At 37.4% G+C, this 27072-nt stretch overlaps 1 protein-coding gene across 3 annotated transcripts in view; it reads left to right on the top strand.

Annotated features, from left to right (window-relative positions):
- Positions 1 to 9127: 9127 nt before the first annotated feature.
- sema3gb (sema domain, immunoglobulin domain (Ig), short basic domain, secreted, (semaphorin) 3Gb) overlaps positions 9128 to 27072 on the top strand; it is a 31010-nt gene continuing 13065 nt past the window's right edge. Inside the window, exons 1-2 of one of the 3 annotated variants that reach the window (XM_083553753.1) lie at positions 9128 to 9327; positions 21357 to 21499. In XM_083553753.1, coding sequence (XP_083409879.1) covers positions 21388 to 21499 — 112 coding nt within the window. In that variant the 5' untranslated portion in view covers positions 9128 to 9327; positions 21357 to 21387. Of the gene's footprint in view, positions 9748 to 21356; positions 21500 to 27072 lie in introns of all 3 variants that reach the window. The other 2 variants (XM_083553754.1, XM_083553752.1) reach the window with 2 other exon arrangements.

Raw genomic sequence — 27072 nt, 5'->3', positions numbered from 1 at the left:
TGTGAAAGTAAATGAAAAATATGTTTTTTATTATTTGATTATTGATTTACAGCTTTTTTTAAATTTTGCATTGCTTTAACAAAACATGCAACTAGAACTAGTAATGAACACTTTATAGGATTTCAGAATGTAAAATTTTTTTCAGTTTTTGTCATTTTTTTTGTAATGTGAGCTGCTATTATATCCTAATTAGAATCATTTGGATACAATTAACTTGCTTTTGCCTCAAGCAGGAATCTTTAGCTCTCTAGCACAGTGTAGTGAGTAGCATGTACATCTCCATGAGGAGAGAATTAGTGTTCTTGTTCGCTCCTAATAGATGTGTATGATGATTAATATAATGCCAGCAGGGCTTAGAGCTGGTGCAAACACAAGGATTCCTTCTCCATGATTCTTAAGAGGCTTAATAAAATGATCACATAGTTCTGTAAATCCCTCTTCATTTGATGACCTTGTGAGGACAACCTTATTGAAGAGAGAGACAAATTTCTGCAGGCACAACCAGACCTCATTAAATTCTTTTTAGAAGTGGCCTTGTTCAAACATTCATTCAATCTGTCAAGGAGAGGAGTGCACCCCAAATTCAGACATCAATATATAGTGCTGGAATGAATCCCAGCACAAGCCACAGGCTTATTTGTTCATAGCGATTGCTAGAACACATCCTCTGTAGTTTTAAGGTTATAATAAAGCCTGAGCAATGAAGCATCTCAGTTGCAAAGCAGTGCTTTCCCCGAGTGTACCCATCACTCCTCTCTACCTTGATGTTTTCAGATATGTCGGCTTTGAGAGAATGAAAGTGTTTCTTCCAAGGAAAGGAGATAAAAGGGCTCTGGTTTCCATTTCAGCGTGGGGAGACTCGCACTGCGGGGCACGACAGCTCTCTGATGCCTCCTGACAGCCCAGGACTTTCCACAACTTTCATGTCACATTGCAGGAGTTAAATAGCTTTAGGGGAGAGCTGGGTGATAATGGAAAAGAGAGAGAGTGAAAGGGCCCCTCTAGGCTTTATCTTAACGAGTGTTGAGATTTAATTACCACAAGCTGCGGTGTAGACATCTGGCAAGGTGAGATGGGTAACTTGGCAATCAAGAAAAGTCATTACATTATAAAACATTATCATGTCTTTGATACTTAGCTTTGTGATGCTAGGCTGCACAGATGAAACGCAACCAGGACCCCTGCTTGTTGAATTATCAGTGCAAACACACACTAACATGCACGCGCACAAACAAAATAACCCACACAGAGGCCCTAAGTGTGGATTTGAATTTCCATGGCCATTAGATTGACATCATCATTACAGACACAAACATGCTGCGTTTAATTCTGGTCCACAGGTTTCCAATAGACTCAAATGTTCCAGAATGCTGTTCCTGTCTAGAGGACTTTAAATGAGACAGTCGAGTAAAAATGATACCGCCAGCCTTCAAATGACCAATCTTACATGCATGAAAACACACATTCATGCATAAGCACGTACTGTGAAATCCCATACACACACGTGAATGCGCACCCCAAAAAAGCCCATGTATGCATACACAGCGAGGTGGAGCATGGGATGGGGAGATTAGGATAAAGAGGCAGAAGATGAATAGCTGGGTAATTAGCCTCATCTCCCAGGACCTGACAGAAATATGCAGCCTAGATGGATGAGACACATAGAAAAGAACAGCCTTGTCCGAATCCCCCCCATATACCCCCAGCTTTCTACTTCTCATATTCACCCATCCCCCTCACCCTCTCTTCCCATCCCACCATTCAGACAAGAGGAGCATAATGAAAGAGCATCCCCTTTTGGGTTCGGTATCAAAACCCTTTCTTTCTTTTTCTCATCGTTACTATCCCTAAAAATCACCTTAATCTCAAAAGGATGATTCTTAAAAAGAGTGAAGTTTGAAGTATTGAGATGCTGCTTAAAACTATATGATGAAGGAATTTGAAGGGAACATTAAGATATATATAGGTCTGCTGCCCTGACACACTTGGTAATTATAAAGTTTGGGGTTATCACTTGTATTTTAAAGGACAAAACGATGTCATTAATCATTGTTCTATCATTTTCCTGAATTGCTCTGGTGTCCCTAAAAGTACCTTAAACACTTTTAAAACCAATAAGACAGAAATTTATCAAATCTGAACCTGCTACAAGCATGGATGATGTGAGTCAATTTAAAATATAATGAAAAAATTAGCACCTTTCTTACACTGTGATAGATTGTACTTGTAACTGTACTGTCACTTTCCCCTGTAATAGCACCTTTACATGTAATCATTTCTTTATAGATGTTGACAGCTCATTATAACATACGTATGAAGCCAAAAGCAGCTCTGGTGTCCTTATCTATAGAAAGGAAATGACTTCTGACAGCTTCAGTTGGTGTATTATTTATCAACCTACACAATATTTTTTTTTTTTTAGCTTTTTTTATCCTATAGTCATTGCTACAAAGCAACTGTAAGAAATTTGCATTAGAGTAAGATCTCTAAAGGGCAAGCTAGAGGTGGCAGTGGTGAAGAAATGTCCCTGAGAAAAATAAGGAAGAACCAGATTCCAAAAGGAAACCCATCAGTGGCTGGGTGACACTTTACAGTGCACACAAGATTTTAGTTTATATGAAGATTATATAAGGTTTTGTTAAAAAAAAAAAAAATTTTATGTATTCCCAAAATCAGCAAAACCAGAAACACGCCTAATAAAAAATATCTGCTCATAAGCCCTTGCCTGGGGGATTTTTCTGGGAAATGAGAAGTTACAGGTGGGTCTTGTTGATTCTGTCATTTCCTTTTCCTGTTTCATCTGAAATGCGAAGTTGTTCTTTTCATTAACAGGAAGCTGATTCAACTGCCATGAGCCAGGGTCAAAGGCTTGATGGCATCTCTCCAAATTTTTTAATATCCAAATTAAACATTGACTATTGTTTTTGCTGCACAAATTACACTCATGTACGTATGTCAGTATTTTAAGGTCTCTTTCAGTCTCCATCTGTCTCATTCACAGATGGGAGGGTTTTGCCAAAAAAGCTTCTCTTTATGTACAGGGAGAAAGACAAGTCTGACTGATGCATGAACTTTAAATGGTGATTAATAATATTTCAATGATACACTAGTAACTTTAACAGCATGCTCCTTTACAATAATATATGTGCAAGAAGCTTAGTCGTGTTCTTGTTTTTTTGCCATCTACTTTAATTCTTCTTTAAGACCTTGTACAAAATGTATAATTTCTTTCTTTCTTTCTTTCTTTCTTTCTTTCTTTCTTTCTTTCTTTCTTTCTTTCTTTCTTTCTTTCTTTCTTTCTTTCTTTCTTTCTTTCTTTCTTTCTTTCTTTCTTTCTTTCTTTCTTTCTTTTATATACCAAGAAATTGCATTATTGTTATCTGAATATTGCAGTGTTTTCATGTGCTTAATTCATGTGCTGTTAAAAGATTCAAGGACCTGGGATTTTATATTTGGGACTGTTTTTTTTCCTTCTGTAACGTTCAGTCCACATTCATTGTTCCTGCAGATCTTGATAGAAAGAGAAATAATATAACCCTGACTGCTTGCACAACATAGATTTCATTTCAGGTTTCATCCAGTCATCTCTGCTCAGTTTGCCTGAAAATCATGATGACTCACACACTAGTTTAAGCATTAGATCCATGGTTGCATGCTGTTTGCCAAGCAAAGCAATGATGCAAAGCCTCACTGGAAGACTTGTCAAGAGTCAAACATTGAGCTGTAAACAAAAGCATAATAACCACAGAGTGTACCCCTGGGATGAACTTTAGAATGGAAAAGTAATGCAGAGTGGTAAACAAAATTATAATAACCACAGATTGTAACTCATGGAGGAAATTTACAATGGAAAAGTCATTGTCAATTGTAATATTTTTAAACATAGATTTAATGCACCCACTGACAAAAACCATCTATTCAAACCTCATTACAGATTAGCAACATTTAAATCTTATATGTATACTACGTCAAATCCTGCTGGGTGTAGGTGGGGTGTTTCCACCCACAGATATGTACCGGTGTGTCATATCACAAAGTGCATTAAAAGGATATCCAAAACAACCGTGCCCAGGGTGGGTTACCAGGCTACATCCTGACACACACATACATCCTGATACACACACATACACCAGTTTTCCTGCTCTTTAACAGCAAGTAAAGTAAAATCATCCAAACACTGACACTGGTTTGATGGGTAGACATGTAATCTTATAAGGACATCAAGGACACAACATATGTGATTATATGTGCCAGTTTATGATGCCATATGAAAGGTTTGTGATAGAACTACTGAAACAAGGCGCTGGTATGGCTCCTAAAGAAAAATCTCCGAAAAGAAAACAAAAAGTTAATATGGTTTCACAACCAAATTGTCATTTGTGTCCCAATTCTATTACATTTATAATTTAAAGGAAAAGGTATTTTAAACATTGTTAAAGAGCCCTTTATAATAACCTATGTCTAAATTTCAGTATCTTTGAGAAAAGTATTTAAAAGCATCAAGTATCCAGTATCCACCATAACTATCTTAAAATGTGATAATTAAAATGTTTGAAAATATTTTTCCATTAAAGTATGAATCTAGTTTACAGCTTGGTTGAAGTCTCCATTTATTCATTATTATTGTAGCTTATGAAAAAATTGAGTGGTGTCCTAGAACATTCTCTCAATTCTGTTACCTGAACATATTAACCACATTTACATATGGGTGTTACATCTGAAACATTACAAATGTCATATATTCAGCAAGTTCAAATCATGCAGATTTACTAACAATCATAGATATAAGGAAGAAAGTGCCTAAAATCTCTTTCTCTGTTTATGATATTTTTAACCGGTGAAGTCATCCTGTTGCGAAAATCACAGACTGGAAGTAACCTATACATAAAACCAAATAAAAAATGTAAATCATATATGATTTTTAGGAATAACAAAGCACATTTTGTGTAAACATGTTAAACCCATGTTTTTTTATGGTTTAAGTGCATATTTTTCTTGATTCAGTGTTTTTTTGTTTTTATAATTTAATAATAATTATTATATTTTAAGACCTGAATTCCACCCATTCATGACCTGACCGGAGAAATGCATGTGTCAGAGAGATTGGAAAAACGATAAAATAAAAGTGTGATGGAATTATAAAGATATGGCAAAGGGAAAACAATTTAGAAAAAAGGGATAAATCAACAGATAAATCAATACACGAGTAAGCAGTGAAAAAATACAGTCCATTAAAATCTAATGGTTGCCTTTATCTGACTGTGTAACTATTTTATGGTCTAAACCGCCGCAAAATTAATCTTCACTGAGACGGGCTGATATCCAGAACCTTACTATAATATCATACACTGTTAAGTAGTGTCATGTCTAAAGAGGCCTTTAAGTAGACCACCGTAGACGAATCACTATCATCTTCAACAGTAGATTCTTTCCCCTAGCAACAAATGAAAAACAAAAGCACTGTCTCTTTTGTGGCTACACTAGTTCAGCTACATGACTGTCATAGCAGGTAGAGGACCCCCACAGTGTATGTCAATGAAATGCAGAGTATCTATAGCTATTCCAAGACTGAATGGAGGATTTAAAGTGAACAGGCTTGTGATTGATTGAAAGGGAGACGCCTCTCAGGCGGAGCTGGGGAACACTGTGACCTCCACACAAAGACCTGAGTAGAGACACCCGGTTTGTTTTGGGAACAGACAAGCCCTACACACACACACTGACACACACACACAGGAGGGGAATGTGAGTGTGCCCTGATGTGAATGCTGTTTTTAATCCTTCTCCTGGTCACCCCGCTTCACTTGTTGTGCGCCACTAGGGCGGACGCCACGGAATCCTAGGAATTCCCATGGCGCTTTTTCTTACATTCTCTCACTGAGGCATAGAACACGATAATGGCTCATTCACTCATCTTAAGTATTTTAAGGTCCTACTCACCCCTGTTTTCATCGCTCTCATTCATATATTAGAGTGTTTTGATCAATAGGCTACTCTTTGGGTATGTGATACAAACAAGTCTGATTGATGCATGTATTTGAAATGGTGCTTGAGAATGTCTGTGATACAATATTATCTTTAACCCCTTTCTCTTACACAATAATATTATAAAACACCATGTCTAAAGTTACCATTTGAATTGTGTAATTTTTTTCATAAGTTCCATTAGAACATGTTTGGACAATCAAATAAAAAGTGTCCTTTAAAAATGTATCAGGATAATATTCGGTTAAATGTTATGCGTTTCTTATGCGTTTGCTTTATGCTTAAGTTTCAAAGAAATCAGATTGTTGCTCTAAAATGTGGCAGCTTTTTGTATCTTCAGTGACAAGTTTCTTGGAGTGGAGAAAAATTATTTTAAAAGTGTTTCATCACAAGCTTTACAGTTATTCAGAGCTGGAAAGTTGCTAGAGCTGAACAATTCTCTTTGGGCTCAAAGGTGAAACAAAATAAAATTCAAAGGGTTCTTTTTTGAAACTAGTGACATCAAAAACATCTCTGAAAATCACAAACCTGAGAGCAGACAACTGGAACAAAGAAAGATAACACACATACAATAAATAGTTGAGGAATGTATAGTGAGAAATGCAAATGCTTTTTTTTTTTTCGAAATGTATCACAATCTATTTTAAGTGGATTTAAATACAGCTATGAATAGGAGGTGCTCCAATGCTTTTTTACCTTATAGTGAGGAACTTTCAAAGTCAGAATTCACAAAAACAGTGCTGTGAAGGCTTTTTTATCTTTGTTTATTAACCTCTGTGTCTCCACTTATAGGGTTCATATGTATTTTAAAAAGTAAAAAACTAGTTTAAGTCATGCCATCATCTGATTAAAATCTAAATACAGATACAGATGTGGATATTTGTTACACCTATTGTACCTATAGGTATTTTAACATTTTGTAGCAAAGGGGTAAAGGTAAAGGGGTAGAGGGGGCTTTTTACTTGTCACGTACATTAAATTCTTTCTTCGCATATCCCAGTGATAAGAAGCTGGGGTCAGAATGCAGGAACAGCCATGCTACAGTGTCCTCGGAGCACAGAGGGTTATGGCCCTTGCTCAAGGGCCCAAGAGTGGCAGCTTGGTTCTGACCATCTGATTCTGACCTTCTGATCAGAAACCTAGAGCCCTAACCACAACATATTTGAAATGAAGTATATTAAGGATATACCATTGACCCTAATTATGTGTGTCATTGAAATATTAATCAATCATCAATCATTGAAACTAAAAAAAAAACAAAGGTTATTTCAGCAACGCATTACAAGTTTCATGAACTGCATGCTTGAAACTGGAGAGCATGGCAACACAACATTCACAAATGTAATACAAATAAATGTAAATAAAAGATAGAAATAAACCATATATAAGCATGTACTGTTATGAAACACTTAAATGGCTCAAGGATAACAAAGACATGTTCCAGTAAAAAAAAAAAAAGAAAAAACGTCTGCATGGACAATGTTTTGAACAGGTGATATGAAGACTACGGATAAGCGGGAGAAAATGAATGAAATGAATGAATGATATGAAGACTAGTCTTTACCAGATTGGAATAAGGAAAGCCTAAATAAAACAAATCTAAAGCTTTTAGTGATCCGAAGCATTCCACTTCACTTTACTGATTTAATAATAGTTATATTGTACTCATATAATTTAGTTTTACACTAAAGTTTGGTATAGGCCTTTTATTGCATATAAGGTAATCACTGCTATTTTATTTTTTAGGGCGCACTGTTGTGCAAAGTGTACAAGTTAAAGCATATTCTTGTTGTAATAAGCTGTGTAAGGAGCATCTTACTAAGCACACATTTCATATACTATTGACAAACCAAAAGGCAAAAAAGCCTTTGAAACCAGCATAAACTGAAAAAGACTTCTTTGGCAGAGAATCACCATGGAAAATATGGTGATGTCCGTGGCCACAGGCTTGAAGTCTCCATTAATTAATTATTATTACTTACTACTTATTACAACTTAATACTCATATACTGAGTACATAACATTTTATTTAAAATTCATTTATCTTCATCAACAGAGCCTATTATACCATTATAACTATTCCACATTTTTGCTATTTTTAAAGGAAGTGGGATAAAAGCATAAAAACATCATAAAACATACAGACACAGGGAGGACATAAAAAATTCCTTGTAGAAAATAGGCTAGCATGATCTCATTATCAGGCCAGGGACCTTTAGCAGCGTTGCTATGTATAATAAGAGTTATGTATAATAAGAGTAGGGCCCGTGTCTAGCCCTGGAGGGTTGTTTGTCCAATTTTTGTTTCAAAGATTGTAATACAACCTGCTCCCCGGTGGGATGAGATTGTAATAAATAAATGCTGCTTCTTAGCTCTTTAAAATGAAGGGGTAATTGAAATATTGGGGCAAACATTGTCAAAGTGGACTTCTGTCTTATGTCTGGTTCTATCTGCACTAATAGTTTTACCTTTTACCATAACAGTTCTGATGAATTACTAAACAATTAAATCATCGTAATAGCCCAATCAGCTTGATTTACAGATGTAACATATATATGGCAACATAAAGTAACACAAACACACAAACCTTAAGGGGAACTAGAATGGTGGGACCAGGTGAGCAAATCTGTAATCTAAGACGTCATGCCCAGGTACATATGTGAACAATGGTTTACATATTGTTCTCAGGTTTTATCTCATTAACATGGTGGAACTCTAAATTTCTCCATAAAGTGTGTGTGTGTGTGTGTGTGTGTGTGTGTGTGTGTGTGTGTGTGTGTGTGTGTGTGTGTGTGTGTGTGTGTGTGTGTGTGTGTGTGTGTGTGTGTGTGGACTGGTATCCCATCTAAGGTATACTCCTGCATCATGTTCAGTATTCCCTGGGAACACTCTGAATCCACAATGACCTTGACTAGGATAAAGCACCTACAGAAGATAAATGAATAAATGAAAAATCAGGAGTGCCATAGAGGGAGCAGGGTATATTACAAGAATCCAGGAAGGAGCAAAAATCCAGGAAGGATCCACACATTTTCAGCAGCCCCCAAATTAGTTCTGGCACTCCTGGATTTAATGAATGATTTTCCATTGAGAGACAAAATGTGTGAGCGCTCACTAATGACCTCAGAGGGTATCTCTCTCTCTCTCTCTCTCTCTCTCTCTCTCTCTCTCTCTCTCTCTCTCTCTTTCTGTCTCCCTCTCTCCCTCTCTCTTCTCTTTCTCGCTATCTCTCTCTCTCTCTCTCTCTCTCTCTCTCTCTCTCTCTCTTCTCTCTCTCTCTCTCTCTCTCTGGCATGGATGTGTTTAACTGCTTAACACGGCTGGGTGGATTTTAACACTGAGGTAGGACAACCCAACACACACACACACACACACACACACACACACACACACACACACACACACACAACGCCTGCCATCTCTTTTCCTCTTTTCCTCTTCACACACACTTTTCCAATTCTGATCTAGCGAAGGGCTGTGTGTGGATTGAGTAGGGAGAGTTTAGGTTCATTCAGGGGGCTGTGGTCGTGCGTTTCTTTTCTCTTTTTTTTTTTGACAGCAGGAAAACTTTGGTAACTCGCAGTAAAAAAAAAAAAAAAAGAATCACTACCCAGCCACCGTCCAATGGACAGAACCACGGTGCGGTTGGTAGTTTCTGAGAGCTGCTTTCTGCGCGCTGGGATTTATGGATAGCTTCGTCCGACGCCGCGGAATGTAACGGCCGATACACGCGTCTCAGCCGCCGGAGTTACCTGTAGTGAAGTGAGTCGGTTCCTATTAATGTTCAGTAACACTACACATTTCTATTTTCTAGCATCTTTTTCGGCTTTTCACCGACCTACTTAGTTTTGGTTAAAGACAATAAAAGCTGAAATGGCTCGATAATGCTCGTTCGAGTTGCATTTCAATCCTTAATTCAGATGCTGCATATTCATATTCACCGCCTTATAGATTTTCAACTACTTTTGAGGTATTGCCTTTCTCACAGCCTATTGCCCTCTGTGTATAAAATGTGCACTGTCAAAACCTTTTTTTACATTTTTTATTGTTATAATGTCTCCACTTCATCTTTTGCTTATTATTTAACAATCCCTTTAACAATCCATGTAGACCTCTGAGCCCTGATCAATGCACTGTTCAAATTCACACAGGTTTACCAGCTCATCTAAAGTTCCTATGCATTTGTATTCTAATACTGATCTTTTTCTCTCTTACCTCTGTAATTATAATAATATTACCTTAGATGTCATTTCCAAATATGCAGAAAAATATTAATGCCTGCATTCCTCTAATCTATATTTTTTACATGCTTCTGTTGAATTAGATTTGCAATTTGCAGATTATACTGTAGATATTGGCAGGATATGTTTTATTTGCTGTCCTTAATCATACAACTTTTTGTACCTATAGTATGCACTCATTACAATTAAAGTTGTTTCTAGTGTAATTGACAATAAGTTGTAATCAAAGTGTTAATTACAGAAATGTAATGTTTATTACTTATTGTAAAGGTAGAATATATTCACATTAAAGGGTAATGTAATTTTGGTGTGTTCTGTGTTGCATCTGTTCCTACTGGTATTAATTCTCTTTTTTTTTAATGTGTGGTAAAAGTTTTTATCTAAAGCTGAGGAGGAAGCGAATAAAAACAAATACTTTTTGATGTTTGGCTTACAATTACTTTTTTTTGCTTCTTTGTAACTGGCACATGGCCTGAATGTATAATTTATTTTTAGGTCAATGTAGAATTTGCACCACCACATCGACCATATTGACATTAATCATAAAAGCAACCCACGAGAGCATAAATTTTAGTGGAATCCAGAGAGCCAGACGGGATGCTGCCTCGTCAATTATTAATATGGCTAAACTCAAGGTTGAAGGAAAAAAAGTGTGTAAAAAATCAATACAGAGGCATCTTGTTCTCGGGACTTTTGCACTCTGGGAAAGCTCACCAGTGCATGTTGTGAGATCGCTAACAAGCTTTGTGAAATATTTATTCTGTCAGTCATGGGCAGCCTAAGCTTGCTGTATTTCATTGATTTTAGGATGATATTACCTTAGTTTCTAAAGCAGATTTCTCTGTTTCTTTTGGCATGCAATTATCGACTGTGTGTTGTCCCCTGATATCTTTTTGTAAGTAGCTTTATTCAGATTTGTTTTTTTTAATTGTACACTTGAGAAAATTGTTTTGAATGAGATCAGAACCTGAACTATGTGTTTGTTTGTTTTTTTGGAAACAGAATAAACTAAACTAAGACTTTTATTCCATAAAGTATTATTTAAAAAAAAAATTTAAGAAAACATTTACTTTCACTAGATTTGAAAAGATTTATAGACATTCCTTGAGTTATTTTCCAATAAAAAAAATTAAAAAAAAGCTGACAACCTGCACAAATGTTTAACCTCAAGCATTTTGCTCTATTAGACCTCAGGTCTGCATGTTCACTCAGATTTTATGAGAGTAGTCTTTCTGATATTGCATTTGCAGGCTATCATTATTTCAAGGCAATTTCTTCTAACATTTTTTGTACAATTATAATAAAAAAAAAACACCTGCAAGCATTTTTAGTTGCAGTACTTGTAGTGCTGGGCTGAAAACGAAACTTTCAAATGAAAATTCCTTTTTTCCTACTCCTAGTCTTTAAACTGAATAAACCCAATTATTTCTTCTCTCATCTGAAGTCAGATGGATTTTTGTTTTAAGCAGCTTATTTAGCTGCTCTGCAGGGTTTTTATTCATCACTTTAACCACACTCTTAGCCTCCCCATTTGTCATCAATGGCTCTTCTTTCAGGCAGTTGCCAGGATTCTCCTTGTCTCAACACATATGCAAACACATGCACATGCATAAATATATACAGTTAGTCATACACAGTCTTGTTGCTCTCCACAAATACACTAATTCCCTGGTGGCGGTTGCCATGAAAGCTTTTGGGGGGTCAGTCATGGGTCAGACAGGGGCTTTTTTTGGTGTGGGTGGGGGAGGTCGAGAGGAGGAGAAAGCGGGGGTACAAGTGATAATTTACTGATACCTCAGCCGAGGTGGCAAGGTGCTACTTTTCTAATAAGTATGCACTCACATCAGATCCTGCTTTATCTATCGCATTTTTAGAAAACGAATTCTGCTCTTTGCATGTTGTCACATTGTCACTTTTTCTCGCTGATTATTCACTGACACTCTTTTTGGTTTGTCTTCAAAGAGCTTTAAGATCTGCCGTTGTGAATTTCATGTCGACTGCTTCATATTATCTATTAATATCACACTGATTTTTAAATATTTAACTCATATATTTTCGAAACAGTGGATTAAAGAGTAACTCCAAAAATGTCGTTAAGAAAGGAAGGTTTATGTAGGTAGCAGAATGAGTGGTTAAAAACTCATAACTTTGTCTTGTTGGAAAATTTCTCATTTGCTACTGATGTCAATTTCCATTTTAAATGCTATTATCAGTGCTTGCATTATATTCTTAATGATTAACATACTTCTAGAATTGCTGAAATTAGAGCACTTTTGTGGTTTTATGTATCATTGTACACTTAAAAAAGCAGAACCACCTGACAAGACTTCAGAATGTCCACCTCGATCTCACTTGCCCTCCCCTCCTAATTCTGGTGCCACTTTTTTTACGGGGAATGGCACAACACAGGGGCGTCAATGACAGTGAGCAAGGGTGGTTTATCCCTGCAGCTGTCAGCCCAAGGGGGTATTAAGCCTTCATTCTAGGGATTCTTGAGCCTTTGCCAATCAAAGACCTACTGTAATCCATTTCAAAGCACATGGGCAGCCAGGGAGCCTATTCTCTTTACTGAAAGGGCTAAAAAGTCAAAGAAAAAAAATGAAGTCATATAAAAGAGACTAATGTAAGCACTCTATAAGACCCGTGCATAAAACCGTGGCGAGTTCAGGAAACTGATGCACTAGTTAGTGACAAATGTCTGATGGGGTAGCAGATCTATTTGCTCACATTTTTCCGTGTGTTAATTAGCCATGTATTATGAAGTTTTTGAGTTGAGCTGAGAAAAATGTTCCTGCAGGCTGTAATGCATCAGCTGCATAGCAACAAACAAATGTCCGGTCGTGGCTCACTTCATAGCTCATAACTCACTGCACTTAATCCTGGAAAATACCAAAGCATACATGACAAAAACTGGGCTCCCTCATAAAGCAACCTGATGTTAGAAAACAGCTGTGAGCTATAAATAGATGAGCATGTTACAAAGGCTGGATAATGACTAAGGAATCCAGTGTTTATCATGTAAATGAAAAGAGTGAGGCCCATCAAAAGAAGTGTTGGAATTTGATGTGCACAGATCCCTCCCCAGAGTAAAGTCCTCCTAATGCTCTCTAGCTTGATTTGGAGTATTACAACATAAGAGGTTCGAGAGATCAGGCTCTTCTGAGAGAGGGATGGGGATTATAAACAGAGACTGAGCTAGTGTGTATGTGTGGTTAGGGGGTGTATGATGGAGTACATAAGTGCTACATGATGCAAGAGCCCCAGTTTTACTGTGCTGCCAGGCGTGCTGTGTTTTTATCCCCTTTGGAAGGAGAGGCACCTGCATTATAATTCCTGAAACAACTGTTCACTTGAGATCTCCGTTTGATCAGGTTTCATCTTGCAACAGGAAGACGTGGTCCAGTTATTCTTGGACTTGGATAAGTGACTAGAATCAAGCTCTTCTTTGACAGTAAATGTAAATGCGTTCTGCCCCTTTCACACCATACGCCACGCTCTTTGCTTTCGACTGTGTTTTGATGGAGTTGTAGCAGGTTGCTTAGTGTCATATCAGCAGCAGTAATGTTGAGGTGAAAATGATATGACTGAGAGTAGTGGTCACATCAGCATGTGCTACACAAGGCCTCTGGTGTTTAGTAGCCTTTGAAGAGAGCTGGTGAAGCCGATATTGCGGGTGGAGAAGCTTAACAAGTGACTGCGAATTTCAGCACATTGCCTTGTTTAATATAGTACCACAGAGTTCAGTGCAGTGGCCAAACACTTGGATAGGGGCCATGTTTCTCTCATATGTGGCATGGACTATCTCGACATATGCAGTATACGTACATGTTGAAAAAAAGTTCATTTTCAGCATTTTTTATTTATTTTTAAAAACATTATTATCAGAAATAAAGTTGTAAAGTGAAATGTTAGGAAACCCCCGTACTGACTTCTTGTTGGCAGACATGGAACAAGTCTGTCAGTGTGTTTAGTCACTGCGTTTTAGCACTGTGTACATTTGAGCATCTGTCAGCATTGTGATAAGTCACATAAGTTGTTGAACGTGTGCCATATGATCTCAATTTTTAATACACCTGCTCCCGAAAGGCTCGAAATGGGATCATTCTTTGAAGTACATTAAATCCATTATTACAAATGGAAAATATGGCACAGCGAATATTTCAAGTGCCTAGAAGTGACAGTCCTTCAAATATTATGGGGATTAGTAAGTGAAGTAACCAAGAGGTCAAGAGAGAAGTTTACAGTGCAATTATAGCACTTCACAATGCTGGGCATTACTAGTAATAAAAAAAATATATTTTATCAAAAAGCACACTGGAGACAGTAAACATGGAAAAGGTTTTTCTGGTCTGATGAGACCAAAAGTTAACAATTTGGCCTTGGAAGGTGAACTAATTGCTGGAAACCCAAGACTGCTCAGCATTCTGGAGAACAATCACTCAAATTCACTAACAAAAGCATGGTCCTTGTCGCATCATGTTGGGGGATTGCTTTTTTAAAAGTAGGGACTTTAAAAATGGTCATGTTTAATGGAAAAGTATTAGGAGCCAAACGTGGAACAAGCCTAGAAGAAAACCTTACCAGTGAGCAAGAAATCTGAGAGTAGGGTAGAGGTTCACCTTCACCAAGCAGTGACCCTAAGCATACTGCCAAAGCTCCAATGGAGTGGTGTAAAATTAAGACCCTAAATGTGTTAGAATGGTCCAGTTTAAGCTCAGACCTTAATCCATTTGGGAATCTGTGGCTTCTCAATAGCTTACTCAGATTTTTTTTTTTTTAGCAAATCTGAGCAAATCAAGATGAAAAACATAAAGCCAAGCTAAAAGGTACATATGCCAAACATGTGTTCTTTTGCACCCTGCACCTTTAAATGTTCATCCTAATTAAGTACATTTTAATTTCAAATTGTTGTACTACAAAATGTGAAAAACTTTTAGGGTCTGTTCTGGGCTGGTGTTAATACTTAAACCAGGTACAACGGGTACATGATATTTCGGTTTTGTAAGAAAATCTTCACTTTGGAGAACTTGCCAATTGTCTGCCATGGCTGTCTAAATGTCCATGTCTATTTGAGCATGGAAATGATTTAAATCAAATGCAGTGGCCTTCATGGTCATTAGACATCAACTCAAAATATCACATATGGGAGATTTTGGACCAGTTACAGCTACACTCCTTTTGCCATTTTTATTGTTCTTCTTGGTCCCTGGAATTTTACGGCATTACATTTAGTTTTTAAAGGATAATTATTGAAAGTGATATTTTATTGATATTTTTTCACTATACTACTATATAGATTTGCTATATTGCTGCTGTAATGCTAAAATGTTTTATATGTTTTTTCTTTAAACCATTCGTTAAGTACTGCTTTTGTTCAGTGAAGTGAAGCAGGTAAGACTCTCTCATGCTCAGTAAATAAACTCATAAAGAGAGGATTTAGGAGATGTATTTGTGTTGTAGAAAGCATTGTTGAGCTGTCAAAGCAAATACTATGGGCTATAATTATTTCCTGTGGTTTGTATTTTCTGTGTATGATCTATTTCATAGCTTTGATTTGCCAAATTAGAATAGATTTTAGAACATATACCAATAATATCCCATCAACCTCAGACATTTCCTCATATAGTACCACTATTTCCAGACTCACTGAAAGCAGGTGGCCTAGAAAAATACTGTCTATCACTTCTAAAAGCCATTACTGTCCACTTAATACCAGCCACGAGGGAGCAAACAGCTTCAAAATTTGTTTGTTATAACTCTTTTCCCATGCCTCTGTTTTTTTTTTTTGCCAGGAAAAAGAGCTTTGGTCTTTAACTCCAGGATGTTTTATAGCTGTGAGTAACAACATTTGGATCGTAAAATGTGGAAATCTATCCAAGTCTGAAAAAGAACAGAACAAACAAATAAAGTCAAGAGTCACTTAAATTTTTGCATCATAAATTTTTAAGTCCTGTTTTGTTCCCATCTTCTTAATGGAGTCTGATGGTCTGTAATTCTGATTTTGCACAATTTTTTTTCCCCCCATTTTTGGTCATGTGTGTAACTCGTGCCCTCTTTTATATTGAATATCATGAGAACATTCTTTTAGCATTTAGAAAATACATTTAGTCGCAATAAACCTATGTTTATACTTCTAGCACAATAATTCATGTTTCCAATTTCATTCTGTTTTTTCTTGTTTCAGAGACAAGTTTTAAAATAGATTGGAAGGCAAGCGATATTGGCGACAAGCGACTCTGCTGTTACAGCATATAAAGAGTAAAAATAAAGTATAGAGATAAAAGTATAGAGACTTTTTAGGGAAAAGAAGGGACTATACTTAAAGTAACATGTAAGCACTGATTTTCAAAAGTTTGCATGTGTAACACATTCAACTTGATAAATATCTACAAAATGTGGAAACGTATATGTAACAGGATCTACAGAGGATTGAATTTTTTACCTGAGTAAAAATGATGTTAATGTGTGCTTTAGTTTTCTTTCCTCCTAAAAGTATAAAAGAAAACATGGTTTGTGTGCAGACATACAGTTAGCACCTGAAAACGTGTGCACAAATTCTAATGGACAGTTTCACTAACTGGTAAAGAATGGAAAAGGACCTTTGTAGCCTCAGATTCCTGTGAGTGGCACCCAATTTGGTCTTCTGCCTCAAGGGTTGACATACTGTACATTCTGTTCACTACAGTTCTAAAAAAAATTTTTATTTGAGTTACCATAGACTTCCTGTCAGCTTGACCCAATTTGGCAATTTTACTTTGAACTTTCTTACCTGTATGTTTTTCATAGAATTCTTTCACATTGCTGGTTCATGATTAATTGACTGAGAAGTTTAATAGATGGTTTATATAAATAGTGTAATAGTGTACAGATGTTCTTATTATAGTGGCCAATGAATATCTGATTTAACTCACCTCACTATACTTTTCATCTCTTTGTTAATTGCTGTTTTGTTGTTTTGCCCAATGATTATGTATAATGTTTGTTTCTGTTTGATTTTACTGTGAGAGTAAAAAATGTGCCATTTAAATGAAACTTCACTTATACACAAAATATTTTCAAATTTCAATCACACACTGTGACATTTCACACTTATATTATTACACACACCGCTTTTGTACACCTTATGCAAAGACCCTTGTATTATGTTTAATATATCTAGGTCATATTTTTCTATACACAATTTGCATCATGTCATATGATTACATTTGTTGCAGAGCAGCAGATGGCCTACAGTCAATTATTATACATACAAAGTGCAACAGTATGGTAGGTTTTAACTCAGAAAATCATCACTCAATGAAGATCTCATTTATCAATCATTTAGTTTTGTGTAATTGTTTACCAAACTAAAAAATCCCCACTGGATTTGAAGTTTTAGTAAATACAGAACTTTAGTAACTTCATTTCGATTCATTATGCACATGTCATGCTTTTAGTAACAGCTCACAAAGCTCTATAAAGGCAAAGATATCTGAAAATTGCAAAATGACAATAAACTGCTTTTGCTAACGCTCGGGGGGGGGTGGGGGGGGGATTGTGTTTCCTCTCATCTTTCCAACTCTGAAAACTTTTCCTCGCTATTGCCACACCAATCCAAAGAAAAGGGAAGTAAATAAACAGTAGACTGAAATAACACAAATCGAAGCTTACGTTTTTATGTCTGCACATTATGCAGATTTAAATGTTTTTAGACATATACTGGAGGATGTGCAATTGTTTAGAAAACATTTGAAAACGCCAGTGTAGGCGAATTAAACCAAAAATGATTAGTCAAGGCCTGTTTCCTATTAAAAGGCCGTTTATGCGGATTTGTCCAATTGTATGGCGAGCCTTATTTCGAATAAATTAACAGAATCATCTGTATATAAAATTGCAGTCAACGTATGTAAATCTTCCTCACTAAAAAGTTGACATATTAAATTAGAAAATCTCGTAGGATGCAAAAGTGTTTTCTGAACTTCTTGCGTAAAAGCACATGTGAATGATTTACAAACAAATTTGTTTACATCCTGCGTGATAAATAAAGCTCAAAGTACACTTTGTGTGTTATATTCATTACGTCCCTGATGATAATAGGAAAAGATTGGAACTTGGAGGACACACCAGTCCTGTTTTGAGTGCACAAAATTACTTGTAAAAAAAAAATAAGAATACAGCTTGCTAGCCTAGATTAGTTGCACTTTAATAGCCAGGCCAGATTACCTGATGATGTACCTGTGTAGGATTGCAGGCTTTTCAGGTTTAAGGTTTCCTTTATAGCTAAGGCTGTCTCGAGCTCTTTATTCTCACTTAACTCATGGGAAGGCTTTCTAAGCTGCAGCTTTGAGTCATTTATCTATGTGCATTACTGAGACAGATGGCTCTCCTCTTACCGATCTTTTTGTGTGATAAGAGCGCACTATTAACATTAAAAACATGCTCTTTTAAAAAACGAGCTTGTGAAAAAACGCTGTCAGTGCTGTTGTCTCGTTTCTCAGCTTTACTTATAATTCAGAAGAACCAAGCGATGCCTTTAAACCATTCGTTTTTTCTGTTATTTTGTCTGTGGATCTTTTGTCTGAGGAGTCCACATTCCATGACTGACTTGTGTTAAAGAGACTACCTTTAACCTTTGTCTATTGCTTTTTGTCAGTAAGCAGGACTTCATTTCATGCTGACCCTGAAATACAGCCATCACATCAACAAACACCCTCATGTTTGCTCACCACGCATGGGTGAATTAGTAGCACTTTGCAGGGGCTGAGCAGATAAGGATCTGCTGCTGTTAGATCGCTTAGAAGTGAAGACAGAAGAAATTTTGGTTTATGCTTTTTTTGTGATATCATGTTTTTTTATCCATCTTTTCCTCCTTTTTTTTGGGAGAAATCTTCTTTTCTAAATATAACATGTACATCATGTTAGTACTCTTGTAAGGTGTTTTTTTTTTTTTCAAATGACTACCTTGATTTCTTAGACCCCAGTCTATTCCGAGCGGTCTGTCTAATCTAGCACTGTACGCCTCGTCATTCTTTGTGTGTGTTCAGGTGTGGTCTCATTACACACAAACACACTTGGGCAACACACACACAGATAATGACACATTCACTACCACTTCAGGCTCATAATTAGTAAGTAGACATGTGCAGACTGTTAAAGATAGGCATTCTGTAGGCCACACAGAACACACCTTGCTTTTTTCACCACAAGAAGAAGGATATAGGAGAGACTCTTTATGTTTAGCCTAAAGTTTCCAGTTCCGTAGTGACCATAGCTAGGGGGAAATTTGTGGAAGAAAGAGGAGGAGTACCTCTAATAAAAGCATTACTACTCTGCATAAGTCTGTGTTGTCATATTATTGTCTTCCCTGTAGCGTCTGATAGATAAAAGGAAAACCGTTTGCAGACAGTTTCTATTTCCAGTCAGTCCAGATCAGCAGCTTTAGTATTTATTTTTTTTTTTTAATAAAGAAAACTTACTAGCTTCTGTAATGTCTTCGTTTTTGCTTTCAAACTCTATTGAGGATGAAGTGAAGAATGCAGATCTGCAACTGCATTATGCATTATCTTATGCCATAAATGTTTTCGAAATTATATAAGCGCCCCCTGTTTATATAACTGTTCCATATCAGATTAAATGCTTATTATTCCACTGACTGCAAATGAAAATAAATCATTGTTCTAGAGTCAGCAGCTCTTTGTGTTTATTCATGCAACAGAAATATGCTTTTGGATTTGGCCTGTTCCTGCGTTTTACATTCCACACTTAATGCTGCTTTTTATAGGTTATAATGGCCTGCTCGCAAATTTTCTTAACCCATAACATCCTATTTTATTTACGTATTGAATCAAAGCAAATTTGAGCATCTGTGAATTATTCTGTACAATTAAACAAATAATGAAGGTATATCATAGACACACTATATAGACAAAAGTATGTGGACACCGTACTTGTATTCCAGATTCGTATGTGATTTTTGAGCAACCCATTCCAAATTTAGTCCCCATTTGCTGTTACAATAACCTCCACTCTTCTGGGAAGATGTTCCACTTGATTTTGGAGTGTAGCTGTAGAGATTTGTGTTCGTTCAACCACAACAGTGAGAGCAAAGTCTGGGATGTAGTCAGTGTTCCAATTTATTCTAAAGGTGATCAATAGGGTTGAGGTCAGAGCTCTTCAGAAGGTCACTTAGGATTTTCCAAACATATCTTCATGGGCCATTGTCATGCTTAAACAGGTTAGGGTCTCCAAGTAAGGAGGAAAATACTTTACGCTACTACATCCAAGCCATCCTATACATCCGTGTTTCTCTGGTTTGTGGTAACATTTTGGGGAAGAGCCAAACATGGCTGGAAGGGTCAAGTGTCCCGGTACTTTTGTCTATATAGTGTGCTGGATTGTATTTGCACTCCCTTGCAGTCTGACCGTGACGACAGAACCAACAGAGGCCCCCTTCATGTTTATGATCACCCGCTGGCTGAGACTAAGAGTTTAAGATTGAAAGCAAGGCAGTTTGACAGGGATTTGAATTGGCTGCCGAATCTAAGAGCTCTTTCAATTTGAAGTGCATCCCTATATAATCGCTCATGGGAGCGTGTCCCTTTAGCAAAAAATAAATAAATAAAAATAAAGGTCTGCTACCCTTTCCCACTAAATAAAGAGCTTTGTTATTGCTCATGCTGTGGAGAGGTGGGTTCAAGAGTCGCAATTAACAAAAGGTAGACGACCCCAAAAAAATTCTAACAGCATTGTTTTGGTAGTCTTTTTAAGAAACTTCTCACACACCCTGAAGGACCCTGTAAGGATGTCAGGCAATATACAGCTAACACGCCCCTTTTAGGGCTTTGTTTCCTTTTTGTGTTACATTTACAACCTCTTCATATGGCATGAGGGAGAGGCTGTGCGTCACATGCGCTCTGACCCATACGTGGCCTATAATTTGGTTCACTGCCTTTTAGAGGGTGTGTTCAACATTGTAGTTAATTTAAAACTGGAAGCTTTTTTAAACATTTTTTCCCCACAAATCTGCTCCTGCTTAATGCTGCTTGTTGATTTATGGGAACGTACTGGAACGAATTTGAAAAGCTACACACGCCTGTTGTTTAGTGTGTTTGCCAAGAACTTTTCCTGAACTTCTCTCATGCCACCTTTCAGGTCTCGGAAGGTTAACTCTGCTGTCATTTCCATGGAGACGACCCGGGCCCTCCTCCCACTTTTCCTCCTCTTACTGTGTGTGTGTGCTCACAGTAGTCATGGCAACCTTCGCCCGACCCCCAGAGTGTATCTGTCTTACAAAGGTGAGCATGGTTTCTGTTTACTATTGCACACAATGCAGAAGAATCGTTGTTTTCGCTTAATACATCAAATGAATTAAATTCGAGTGTGTTCTGAGTATAATTGCTCTGCTACTAATTATGAAAAGCAGTGCATGTAGGAAAAGACAAATTTTTCATTAAACATGGTTGAATAAACCACATATATTTGCTTTTCCGTTAAGGAAATGTTTTTAACGGCGCGTCCGTGACAAGCGTCATCCGTTGCCGAGTTTTGCAGCATGACAGTTTTTTTGCCTCTATATTCACTACACGGTGCCTTCTCTCACACACACTCCCTGCCTATCTCTTTCTGTCCTTCTCTGGCAGAGTGTATCACCAGCATGCCTCATCGCCCAATTAATGCTCTAGAGAAGTGACTACCCATCATCCCCCCCTGCATGTTGACGTGTCACTGTGGGGCACAAAGAGAGTCATGCTGAGAGAGGAGCGTTTGATGTTAAAAAGTCTCTCACAATGCCATTAGAATTTATCACTATAGGAGTTGCTTGTACACAAAGAAGTAGAGAATAATGACACACTTTAGTCCCTGAAAAGGTGTTGTTCTTTGCGATTAAGTGATATTTGTCACGGCTAAATACAGACGCATTTAAGCAACTGCCTGTAGCCCTAAGCTTCTTATACTGGTTTGGCAGCCAGTGGGTCAGATACTGACATGGATATGTTTTCAATACTTTAAAGCAATAACACACATGTACACACCCACGCAGAGACAAACACAAACACAATGTATTCGGCTCATTGTATGTCTCTGGACTCCATGACTTTTTGATCAGATGCCTTTTTTGACAAAGGCACACTACACAGATGCATATACCAATAAAAATGCAGGACCTGTTGGCACTGTGCCTGGCTGCAGGCAAAACACTGGCATCCTGATCCCAGGACACTGGCCTTCACATGTAACCTTAGATCACGGAATTGATGAAGAGGAATATGACAATCAACAGAATTTATAAACGAGGGCAGCGAGTTCAATTTGCGAGAGGAAAAAGATATTGGATTTAGAAAAGGAAAAAAAAAGAGATAATATGGGGCAGCAAAATAGCAGAGGGGAACTGTAGAATAAATTGGATGGATGAAAAAGAAAGGTGTAGAGGTAGGGGACAATGTGCACTGAGAGAAAAGAGTGGGAGAAAGAGAGAGCGAGAAGAGTGGAGAGAGGACGGGGGAAAGAGAGAAGATAAATATGGAAGAGGGAATCGTGGGAGGGAACTGAAAGGAGAGGACTGATGATCAGCCCAGAGGCATGGAGGTTGAGGTAGAGAGGACAGAGAAAGAGAGTGTGTGTGTGTGTGTCTGTGTGTGTGTGTGTGTGTGTGTGTGTGTGTGTGTGTGTGTGTGTGTGTGTGTGTGTGTGTGTGTGTGTGTGTGTGTGTGTGTGTGTCTGTGTGTGCAGATATGTGTGTAAAAGTTTCAGACAATGTGTGGTTGTGTGCACACTGTGGCTCATATTCATGAAAGTTTTAAGAAGATTTCAGCACGTACATTGAATATAAAGCCATGGATATAAAGGAGTCTGCATTTGATTAATGAAACTGTCCTGAAGCATCTACTAGTCTTCTATTGTGCATGCAAATGACACATTCCAATTTACCTTGAAGTAAGAGTCTTCCAAGATGTCTAAAGTAAAAAGTACACATAAGGTATAATATAAAAATAGAAATTTTATTGAATGTAGGTTAGAACTGCTTTTTGTCTTCTGCAAATAAACACACAGCATTGTAAAGTGTGATCTGATAAAAAAAATAAAAAATTAGCCTCACCTGCATGCAATATTACTATTTGTATCATAGCTATTTATAGCAAGCTTTTACTGTTTTACTAAAATACATTCGGTTGAAGTAGGATTTAATTAATGATTTAATTTAAGGCAGATTTAATTAAAGAATAAAGTCAAACCTAGTAAAAGTCTAAAGTTTTATTTTCCAATCTAAACAAAGACACTAATCCTCAGTTTGTCTACACAAAGCAATTTATTAAACACTGAAAACGACTTACATTTACAAATGATGTTTATTATGATTGAAGTTTAAACCCAACTTATATAAAGGGGTTATTTATGTATTAGCGATGTTCTATGAACTAAGAGAGTTGGTGTGTGTGTGTGTGTGTGTGTGTGTGTGTGTGTGTGTGTGTGTGTGTGTGTGTGTGTGTGTGTGTGTGTGTGTGTGTGAGAGAGAGGTTAATTATGAGCATGGTCTGAGTGGAGGTATTGTGTGCGAAGGTGACAGTGGAACAGATCCCTGTTCTGAGAAATGGGATAGGCTTGTGTAGTTGCCAGAGTATTATTAGCCTGTACGGTTGCTGTGTTTAGCCGAGCACAGGGAAGCCCCCCAGAGCATGCAGGCACCTGACGCCAGCAACCTGCTCTGGTATGGTGCACACACACACACACACACACACACACACACACACACACACACACACACACACACATGCACACACACACAAATACACACATACAAATACACATGCCAAGCTTCAGCTGGTGTCATCCAGCTCCAGTCTGAATCGATGTAGGTATATATTTGTATCCAAGTAACTAAGCAATGTCAGAAACTTGCATTGGGTTTACAAATCTATCCAACCCCCGTAGTCTTCTAATGGACAGATTGAGATATAGCAGGCCTGGTGTCTCTTCCTGGAATGAAGCCCTTTTCCCAGATTGCCTGACGCCACAGGACCGATAGTGACGCTCCCTTGGAAATGTGGGAAACAGTTTTGGAAAGTAGAAAGACATGCATATGCTCAATAACTGGAAAAACGAGCAGGATTAATAGCTGAGAGATCAGAAATAGCCTTATGGGAAAGGTTTTTTTTCTGACGAATCTTTTAAATCAGAACTTAAGTCTTCCGGCCTTAGTGCAGTGGTGGATGTGAACAGTTGGATAATGATACATTTATTCAAATGATCATTTTACAGCACAGATACTGAAAGTACTGCAGCATTAGACCTCTGTCTTAGGCAAAGATGAAGAGTGACATGACGAGAATGACAAGAGAGATCCAAATCTAGACTGAAATCTAACATTGATTTTATATTTTGTATAAAACGTGTAGATGTCTCTCCCTGTGTAGTGTGTTGATGGACTTTTCTGGGGAATAAGTTTGCAGAGCTACATTTTGCAAAGAGCTAAGATTACAGTTGATCCAGTGAAGTGTTTCCAGAACATATTGTAACCAGATATTTGGACGGAAAGTTTGTTTCCATAATTGGGAACTTTTAAATGATGAGATGGTAAAACAGCAACAATCTCAATAGGTCAGTGGAAATGACCTGTTTTGCATTGTTTCCCAAGAGAAACTCTGAGGAATTCTACACACATCTAACCCTTTGCTTTGACCTTCTTCTAAAATATGCATTGGAAGACACTGCCCTATTTAGATGTATTTCAATGGCATCAAGCCATAGTTGTAGTCATTATAAGATCATCCGAGATCTAAAATGAATGTTCAAAGAACAAAATGTGTCAAATCTGTAGATGATATAGACCTGCATAGACTTTCATGGCATTTTATAGGATGTTCGTGGTCTGGCCTTCAGCCATCTCTACTGGCCAGGAGCCACTAATTTCACTCAAAGAGCTTATACCATTTGAAAAAATGTAATAGATGAGTGTTAGATTGCTAATCATCACACCACACGGTCCTGCTCATATCTTATTAGGGACTGTAAAAATCTGAGTAAAGAATGTAGATTAATAATACAGATTTCTAATATATTGTTTGCATCCTTAAGAGGGAGATTGTAGCAATGATACGGGACCTACATTAAGAGACTGCTTTAACAGATTCCTTTCCTGATAAACTGCTGAACTGGATTGCACTGCCTTCAGTAAGCTGGATATACAGATGTGTCTGCAGCTGGAGTTTAGACTAGGCTCAACTTAGCATTTACCAAAAAAAACATACAGACACACACAGTTTTCTGCACTTTTTAAACAGTTAGAATCTGCTTTCTGACCTAATTGAACTGTAGACATAGCAGTAACCGTATGTTTCCTTCGCCATTGAAAAACATTTTATAATGTCATATTTTTCAGACTCACTGGCACATTACTGATGGTAATAGGGTTTTTAATTAAAGTGCTCAGCCCTATAATTCACCCAGTCCTTGAACTATGGACAGTCCATCATATTTTATTAATGTATTAGATTTTTTTTATTTGGTCACATATACAGTACATTGAATTGTCAGTTCATTGGACATTTTACATAAAAATGATTATAGATTTGAACTGTAGTTCATCTGTTGTTAAAAAACATTTTATAAGCCCCCCACCCTTTATACATTCTATTATTAGATGTGGATCACAATAGGACTTCTGCTATCTGGGATTTATTTGGGTAGTGGACCAGGCAGACCACACACAAGGTGTTGGTCTTTTCCCCCTGGTGGCTTTTTCTAAATGGCTTAAAATGTGAATGATTGCCACCATTTGTATACACCTATAGGTGTTCTTAATAAATACAATGTAGTGGCCTAGTGCATATGCCATTAAAACCTTTTGCTCTTGACTCAAGTGGCAGCTTGCTCTTGAATTCTGGGAGAATAATAAGCTTTAATGACCTACTTAGGAAAAGCTCTGCACAGTTTGTCACGTGTTGCACATTATTAAAATGAACAATTTAGTCCAGTCTAAATGTGTGTGTGTGTGTGTGTGTGTGTGTGTGTGTGTGTGTGTGTGTGTGTGTGTGTGTGTGTGTGTGTGTGTGTGTGTGAATCAGTGGGTACACCATGTGGCTGTGTGAAGTAGGATATTAGCGGGAATATTTTTGTACGAATTTTTAAGTAGCAAGTTCAAACATGCATGTTGTTTGCTCTCCAAATGATGATTATGAATGATGGATTTGATTTATGGGATATAAATTCAGATAATGAAAGAGCACGTGTGAAACATGAAATTACACATAAATGTAAAGAAACACCAAAGGCTATGTGAGGAGAAGAAGGTCTGCTCTATGCCTTGGAGAGTATTTCTTCACCGTGCCCCAGAACTGAGTCACCACCAGCTGGTTATTTCAGTTCCAGGTGAAAAACATTTCCAATAATAAACCCAAATACTGTTCTTGACTGTCGGGGTGGAATATGCACAGTCACTAAAGTAACATCAGTCAGTCAAGTCATCTCAGTTATAATATCTAATATAAGTTCTTATTGTCATCCCTATACTGTATTTAAACAACTTTCTTTGTGTTGTGATTGACTTGTTCAGTTCCAAGATTTCCTAGATTTTTGAGAGCAGCCTGATCTCCTGCTTAGAGAAGAGTGAGAGACAAAGAAGAGAGAGAGAGAGAGAGAGAGAGAGAGAGAGAGAGAGAGAGAGAGAGAGAGAGAGAGAGAGTATGGAAAATGTGACCACTTTTGTTCTCCATGTATGAATCGCATTTCGCCAGTTTTTGGCTGGGGGATTTAACCCTGGCACCAGTTATTACACACACATACACACAGACACTAATAGTCACCTTAGTCAAAGCCAACTGGCAAAAATGTTTATAATAAGATTAAAAAACATGGCTTCTTCCAAAATCCT

This window comes from Silurus aristotelis, assembly GCF_946808225.1.
Source record: "Silurus aristotelis genome assembly, chromosome: 11".
NCBI lineage: Eukaryota > Metazoa > Chordata > Actinopteri > Siluriformes > Siluridae > Silurus > Silurus aristotelis.
This window is presented reverse-complemented; position numbering and strand designations above follow the sequence as displayed.